General features: G+C 37.3%; 1 protein-coding gene across 1 annotated transcript; it reads right to left on the minus strand.

Moving 5' to 3' along the window:
- Positions 1–1002: 1002 nt before the first annotated feature.
- Positions 1003–7316, minus strand: LOC121889676 (butyrophilin subfamily 2 member A1-like). The gene is made up of 8 exons (XM_042401838.1): positions 7068–7316; positions 6214–6507; positions 5974–6108; positions 5646–5740; positions 3220–3270; positions 2822–2914; positions 2278–2383; positions 1003–1091 (listed from the first exon to the last, which is right to left on the minus strand). The coding sequence occupies exons 1-8, from the start codon at positions 7303–7305 to the stop codon at positions 1087–1089; spliced, it is 1017 nt and encodes a 338-aa protein (XP_042257772.1). The 5' UTR covers positions 7306–7316; the 3' UTR covers positions 1003–1086.
- Positions 7317–8556: the final 1240 nt, after the last annotated feature.

Genomic DNA, 8556 nt, shown 5'->3' on the forward strand with positions numbered 1-8556 from the left:
AAGGGAAGACACCCGACTAACCCACAAAGGGTCTCAGGATCTGGACTCTGATCTCTAACCTAAACCAGCATAAAAACTAAACCTAACAGAAATAAAGCTGTGAAAAATAGGACTACCGGACCCACCAAACAAATAAAAGACTAACAAAGGTAAAAGCTAAAGCATGACAGTACCACACAAAAACAGCAGCTCCTGCCAATCCTGGGAAGTAGAAAAAGAGAGCAAACCACATTCCAGTCCCCTCTTTGTTGGTCCGGCTGCCTGGGAGAGATTGGTGATTTTCAATATTTTTTTTTATTGTCAACAAATCTCATGTGCAGACATAAACAGTCAGAGTGTTTCTGTAAGTGTTAATACACAATGAAAATAACACACTCACTATAAAACATTAGATGCTGAGAGAACATGGTTTTGTTTTATAAAAACAGAGAGCACTGCACTGGGTCGGGAACTTGTGCTGGTGATGTTGAAGTAAAAACATCAGGTGCTCTTCAGGAAAAGGGCAAGTACATGGATATTAATAAAGGTCAGAATACCCTGACAAAGACTTCTTGAGTTGAAACATGTTGGGACATCCATGTATTGATTAAGGATTTTTAACTCACTACCAGAAAGCCTCGGATGCTTTTTCAACTGGCCTTCTACACCATTGACTTCCATATAAAGTAAGCTGGACAGTCGTTGTTTTTTTATTCTTATATGACTTTGTTTTGGTTGTTCTAATTACCTTCAGTGTTTTCTACACTCTGGGTAACAAAGGACAGATTTAACGTGAATTCTGTATGACAAATGCATTCAGTTGTTATCTTGGGATGTGAGCTGCCATAAATATCCATTATATAATAATTAAATACTTTGGTTCTTTGTGAGATAAAAAATGAGTTCAAATGATAAAAACATAAAATGAATCAGAAAACATGAGAAAAAGGTGCATCTGTGAGACAGATTTGAAACTAAAAAGAAAACAGTAGATGGTGGAAAACAAAATCAATATAAACTGGATGAACCTGATTTATCTTGGTGTCTCGGTCCATCTGAAGCTTCTTATTTTCATCCTGGAGCTTCTGGTTTTCAGCTTGTTTTGCTTCAATCTGAGAGGAGAAATGATGAAGAGAAACAAGTTCTCATAAGTGAGTTAAACAGTAAGACATCTGACAAAAAGTCTTTGAAGTCAAAGTACAGTCATAGAGATGTTAAGAAAGAATCAAATATGCTACAAAATGAAAACTGAATATTTTCTGTGAGCTAAAGATTTGTTAAGAGTCTAATTTATTGTTGTGAACACTCACTAAATAAACCACAGTTACTCTTTTTTTCTGTTTTTTCATATAATTTCATCCAAAAAGCACCACCCCTTCTGTAAAATGTTCTAATTTTTTTTTTTAATTTGTACACATGGTTTAATGATACAACACAATCACGCCTAAGATACAAAGTCAAGGCTACTTAAAGGTCTGATTCATTCAGTAAATTCATTCAGTAAATTTAAAAGTACAGTCTAGACCTGCTTTATGTGAAAAGTTCCCTGAGATGACTTTTGTTCTGATTGGGCGCTATAAAAATAAAATTGAATTGATACTACTACTACTACTACTACTAATAATAATAATAATAATAATAATAATAATAATAATAATTTGCGTATTGTGTAAAATAAAATTTAGGGTCATCAACAGAACACTAGAGGAAATCTGTGTTTGTTTCCCTCAGAATGAATGACAGAGTGCCCCTAACCCCCCATGATGGCGTGTGATACTTTAAATTGGGACCCCCGGCAAACATGAACTCAATAAATAGTTCCATGTATTAAAACTGCAGAGGCAGAACTAGATGCTTTTGACTGGGATCCCCAGGACAGCAATACATTGGTATTTTTAAAAAGCAATAATTAAAACAGAAAACAATGATATGAAGTCATTAGGAACAAATTGATTAACAAAGTCGTGAAAAGATTGGAATGATAGAATAAAGCACCTTTGAGATATGACAATAAATAATCTGGGGTCTGCTGGTACCCCAGTCAATAGGATTAAAGTTAATGATTAAAGTAAAACAATTAAGCTTGTTGATAGAATAAGAAAAAGGGAATTGGAGGACAGCTCCAACTGCTTTTTTCTCAAATGTCAAATGTAAGTTAAGCTACATTTTTATATATATCAGACACAGCTGATTAAAATAACAGGTATGTGTGACTGATGATGTGTGTGTATCACTAATATCTGCAATTCATTAACATAAATCATCTTAATTCAGAAAGTTAATTATGATCAGATTAACCTCCTTTCGCCCTGGACTCCAGCTGATTCTCCAGCTTCGTCACTTCACTCTCAGCTTTCTCTCTGTTCTGTTTCTCCTTCAGGAGTTCATCTTGTTTCTTGTCCAACTGGGAATGAAGAGAGACATGGAGAAAGACTAGATGAGAGACATGATGTTTTTATAAGACATGGTTTAATTATACAACACAATGTGTCTGATTCATTCAGTAAATTTGTTCATTAAATTTAAAAGACCTGCTTTATGTGAAAAGTTCCCTGAGATGACTTTTGTTCTGATTTGGTGCTATATAAATAAAACTGAGTTGGAAAAAATAACAGTAATAATAATTTGCATATGTGTGAAACAAAACAGAAAACATGAGGAAATCTGTGTCTGCTGCATCTGTGTTTGTCTTCAACACAAAGTGCCCCCCCCCCCCCCCCCCCCCCACCCTTGTCTCTTTTTGTCTGGAAATCATGATGCATCTAATAGACAGATCTGACAGGGAACTGAAAACAAGTAGGTGGCTGGAAAAAAATCTTTTGTGAAGAACACAAATATGAACCTCCTGCATCTTCGTCTCCAGCTCCTCCATCAGGGTCTGAACTTTGTTCTGCTGATCCTGGAGCGTCTGCTTCTTAATGATCTGCCAGTTACACTGAGACAAAAAGACAAGAGACAGAAATAGGAGACTAAATGAGAGACCTGTTTATTATTAGGACATGTAACTGAATATTTTACAAAGTTTTTCTTTAGTAGAAACTCTTCACATTTTCAGTCCCTTCATGAGCGAGAGGATCACACACTGCCATGATAATAAAGGGAGTATTGTGACATAAAGTCAGTGTTCAGTGCTGCACAGTTGTGTTTCTGTTTGTGTTGTTGAGTTCTGCTGAGTCTTACTTTCTGTATCAGAAACCACAGTGTATATTGTTGTATTTCTACAACCATTCAACCACTTACTTGAGAGATGGAAGACCGAGCTGCTGCACCTTCATCTCCTTCTGACTGAGCCTGAGGAGAGAGATACAGAGAATTAAAATAAAAAAGAGTTAAAGCAGGAAAATCTAAATAATTAGAAACAGAGAAATTTTACATCAGTTTTTACACCCACTCCTCACAGTGACTGGTCAGAGTTGTGGAGGTCAGACAGTCTGCAGGGTTTGAACAAACGAGTAAAACACTATGAACGTCTCTCAGGAGAAACTAAACCTCAGTCCTGCTTTTGTCTTCTTGACTTTTCTACATTATTAATTTAATCAAACACTTCCAGCGATCATAAAGATAAAAAAACTATACATTTAGTATTTGTGTTGCTCCCTGCCTCTTGTTGTGACCCCCCTCTTTTCAAACCTCACATCTTGTGTCTTTATATAAAGATTTACTGTCCTTCTTGCTCAGATCAGACTTTTATTTCTTCATCTTATGTAAGTTGCTCTTAGTTTCCTTTTCCTCCACTGTAAATGACTCTATTGTGTATTAACTCATATGTTTGGTATTCTTTTATTTTTTCCTCTTGTTCTCTTCTGACACTGTTGGAGTTCGGGACTGTTTGTCATTTATGAGGGAGGGGTTGATGCAAAACAGGGGCGGCATGTCAAATAATATTTGAAGCACTGAGGAGGGACTTTTGTTTTATTTTGGCTCAGGGGAACGTTGTGTGTTGTATTTATTTTTTAAGTTTTTTCCTTTTCAAAATATTTTATCGCTGTATGGTGACAGGACTCACAAAACGTTTCTGAGGAAATAAAGCATTCAAACCTGCCTATTCAGTTTGTGTCAGAGTGTGAAGAGTTAAATGAAAGAAGCCACTTTTATCAGAATTTTGTGTCTCCACAGTTGTTGGGAAGAAAATGCTGCTTTCAGCTCTGTGATAGGTGGTCCTGATATAATTTTATAGAGAGCTGAGTAATTTCAAATGACAGTAAAACTGACCAATCATATCTTCCCTCCAAATGGTCAGGCTTTGTTGTCGCTGCTTTATGACAAGTTCAGCCCGCTGTGTGCTGTGAATGAGTTCGCACCTTTACCACACTGGTACACCTGTGGTTTGCTGAGTAGACAGAGTCTGCAGACCCTTTGATAATCATCACAGCCGGCAGATCCGACGCCAAATTTCAGCTGCGAGAGCGGCGTTTATGACACCACGACCACATGACCCATACAAACACAAACAAGTCAAAGAAGATTGATAAAACAGAGAACTGATGAATGTCATTCAGGTTTACATAAAATCATGTTGTGAACATTACTGTCCATACTGGCAGTTATTTGTCAGCTAGGAAAGCTACCATGGCTTTTTCCCTGTAGGCCGACATTGTTGTTTGTTTTGTCAGCTGACAGTTACGTGGTTGCTGCTGCTGGTTGACAGATTACACAGATTACAGGCAGATTACACTGCATTTAAACGCATAGTTTCAACAGTTTCCCGGCCTTCGCTGTTACTTGTTGAGCAATGCACCAGCACACTGAAATGGAGCGAACCCAATCACAAAATAGCGGGAAAAAACAGATAAACAGGCTGGGAGTGGCTAGTGAGGATTATCCATGCCTATTTCAAGATTAATATCTGATGAAAAGTTGAAGTTAATCAACAAGGAAAAACTGTCACCAGAGTTAATTTGGTGCAGAAAACCAAGTCTTGTTTCAACTCCAGGATTTCGTTTTCAGGTAACTTTAGTTAATGCATCATCAAAGGGTAAGTTTTTAAAATATAATAACCACCACCGTTCCAGCTAATATTATTAATATATTATTAATAGATATTAATAATATGCATATGTTGCTAATGTTGGTGGTGAGCACACTGTGATGTGTGTGTGTGTGTGTGTGTGTGTGTGTGTGTAGGCTTATCTAATGTTGGTTTTGTGTGGTAGGAGGGGCGGCTGTCATACACCTTTATTCTGCTGAAGTGCACATCACTTGTGATGCATTTTGCTTAACTGTCACTCCCTCCGTGCTGTTTGCTCGATACATTGGCTGGACTAAGTTAGTGTCTTATTTGACTTTAAGAGCTGGAATTGTCATCGGTAACTTTTACAGTACTATAGGAGAGACACAGTAAGTTGGGCTGGTAGTTTGCTTTTTTTCCAAGGGAAGGAAGGTCAGAGGACCAAGGTTGACGAGTCATGGTTCACTATTACATGTAATAGTTGGAAAGGGTCAACCTTTGCTTTTTATTTTTTTCCATTATTAACTACTTTTGGTGTAAATATAATAAAATATGGTTATTTATGTCATGCATTTTCCTGCAGTCACTCAGGGAGGCTCAAGGAAAAATATTTGTTGCTCCGGGGAGGGTCAAGATAAAAAACAAAAACAAAGTCACACCCCAGCCACCCCCCCCCCCCCCCCCCCCCTCCCTCTGATACATAATGAACAGTCCTTACTGTGTCTCCGTCTGTTCCTTCTTCATTGAGACGCTGCATTTCAGTGGCATTACGTCCTCCTCCATCAGTTTCATCCCTGTGGCTTCTCTTGGTCTCTGTGTAAAAATAAAAGCAGTGACATTAAACTATGAGACATTTTTACTTGCATTTTAGGAAGTTTGATGTCAGTGTAACATGAGATACAAGAAGTCTGACAGTTTGACTGCTTGTAAATAATCTACTCCATAACCCAAATTATTAAAATAAAATAAAAAATACACAATTACAAATTTCATATCACTATCTCATTAAACCCTGTGAGAGGCACTGCAATTCATTTGTGACTTACTGATCTTGTTTTGTCTCCATTTCCACCCAAAAAAGACAACTGCAGCTGCAACAATTAACACGATGCAACCAGCCAAACCAACAGCCAAACCAACTGTAACAGGAGAAGAACTGGACTTGACCTTAAAGAAATCATCTGCAAATGATACAACACAATGAATAACATGTAATTTATACAACACTGGACTTCAGCTGTGTGAAACTAAAACCAAAATTTGAGACTGAAAATGGCTGCTTTTACCTGGAACAATAATGTGTGTCTCTCTGATCTGGTTGATGTCGTTCTGTTGGACTCTACAGGTGAAGTTGTTGTTGTGTCTCTTCTCTACAGTCACTCTGCTGCTGACAGTATAGAGGTCATCAGGACCTCTGACTGTCTCTGTAGGTCCAGCAGAGAGGAGGTTTCCCTCACCGTCCAACCAAAACACCTCAGGCTGTGGATACCAGCCTTTAGACTCACACTGTAACACCACTCCTCCTCTGTCTCTGTCAACACCTGCTAAACTGATGACAGGTGAGGAGGCAGCATCTGATGCTGAGGAAAAGGAAAAGTTAAGAACAAATCTGTCAGTGGAAGGAAAATATTGATACTATAGACAATAATCAGCAATCAACAAATCATTCAAATTAAGAAAATAACCTAATAAAATGAGTATCCAAAGGTGCAAAGCTAAAACTCAAACATGGTAAAGCATCTTGCAGAAAACTACATTTTCTAAATATGAACCAGACTTTTAGGAGCTCTACATTAACACAATAATGACACTTTATCTTTAATCCATTTAATGTATGTGATAACTGGTCTTAAAGCCTCAGCTGGTTGCTTCAAGTTACCACCATCCGCATTTTACATGTAACCACTTTATCTGGCTTTTAACTATTGAAAGAGATCAGTTTTCTTATAAGAGTTAGAAATGAAGAAATGTTGGTAAACATAAACGTTGCTCTGAGTTCACAAATAACTAATAAATCTTTTGGACATGAAGATGTCAATAACACAGAGGGTGATGTTAGAGGACTGTTGTTGTACATTTTAGCTCCTAACATCAATGGCTGAAATTATACTATGAACACATTCAGTATGTATCTACTTACCAACAACAAGCTCAACAAAAGAACGTTTCTCCAGCTCTTGAATGTAGCATGAATAAATTCCCTTATCAGACAGTGTCACTTTGGAGAGTTTCAGTGAAATGTTTCCGTGCTTCAGTTCTTCAATAAACAGTGATGTTCGTCCCTTGTATGATGGACTTTTTTGCTTTACAAAGTCCTGACCTGAACGCCACACAAAGACAAATGTGTTCAGGTCAGATCTCGTCCACTCCAACGTCATGGTATCAACACCCCTGGCAGGTTCCAGATGACACGGCAAAATGATGTCAGCACCAACTCTTGCAACTATTGGCTGAGGTGGACCAATTAACTGGGACTCACCTGGAAACAAATGGATCTGTTTATTATTAAATCCTGCAGTAAGTGTTTCAGTCTCAAACAGACAGGTCTCAGTCTTCAGTTTGGCTACTTTATTCTCCTGGTTGTAATTTTTTTCTGTTTGGTTTTTCAGACAGTAGCTGGAACTCGTGTATCATTCGACATAATACAACACAGACTCAACTCAAGCACTCATAATGTTGCTTAAAACAACAGTACATTACTTTGTCTGCATAAGCAACAGTATAAGCAAAAATAACAGAAATGACAAAAATAATTAAATAATGTTATAAATAATGAAATGATAATGAAATAAAAATATATTCTTCTGCTTTTGCCCTGCATATTATGCTTCCAGAAATTTCACAAAGTCAAAAACATGTTCAGGTCACAACATAAGAACTTGTTAAACTGATTAAAATCTGCACAGCTCTTTGTGCATCAAGATACAGACTCTTTATCTTCATCTTCAAAATGAAGTGCAGATGTTCATTGCAGCAATTTAATGAACATATGTGGAGGCCTCTAAAAGGGCCCTATGGTTGATTTTAAATCATAATGAGCCTTTTTACTTGTATATGAGTTGAAGTCTGAGGCTTCAACCATCTGGTCTCAGAGTAAGAAGTGATCTGGTCAATTCATGCTGATAATATCAGGAGAGAACTGGTTGAAATGTTTTAACTCTTTGTCTTCTGTTTGAATAACTGATATGCTGTTTTGCACATTTATTGATATGATTTTGTAATCTGCTTACAGTGCAAGCGCCTCGTTCCTGAGTGCCACCAATGTCGGTAAAGCACACCCACTCATGTAATATTGCTAAATTTCAACAGTCATTACTGCGATTAGCTAATTCTGATAAATATTATAACTAACCATTATGACATGCATTTTTAAAAATGTTTATTTACACAATAATAATCGTTCATGTTGTAATCCCTTTATTTGTAATCTTTTGCGTGTTTGTGTAACAAACAGAGTGTACACACATTGTGCATCCGCCTATGTAGGCGCATATTACTATCTTGATAATGTGCCCTTAAAATAACATTAAACCTTAAAAAACACTGCGCTATTGACTTCAGACCAGGTTTTTGTTGGTCAATCGCTCTCTGCTACCTCAAGATAGCAATGCACCAACAATGCTCCTGAC

Source organism: Thunnus maccoyii, chromosome 22 (assembly GCF_910596095.1).
Source record: "Thunnus maccoyii chromosome 22, fThuMac1.1, whole genome shotgun sequence".
In the NCBI taxonomy this organism is placed as follows: Eukaryota; Metazoa; Chordata; class Actinopteri; order Scombriformes; family Scombridae; genus Thunnus; species Thunnus maccoyii.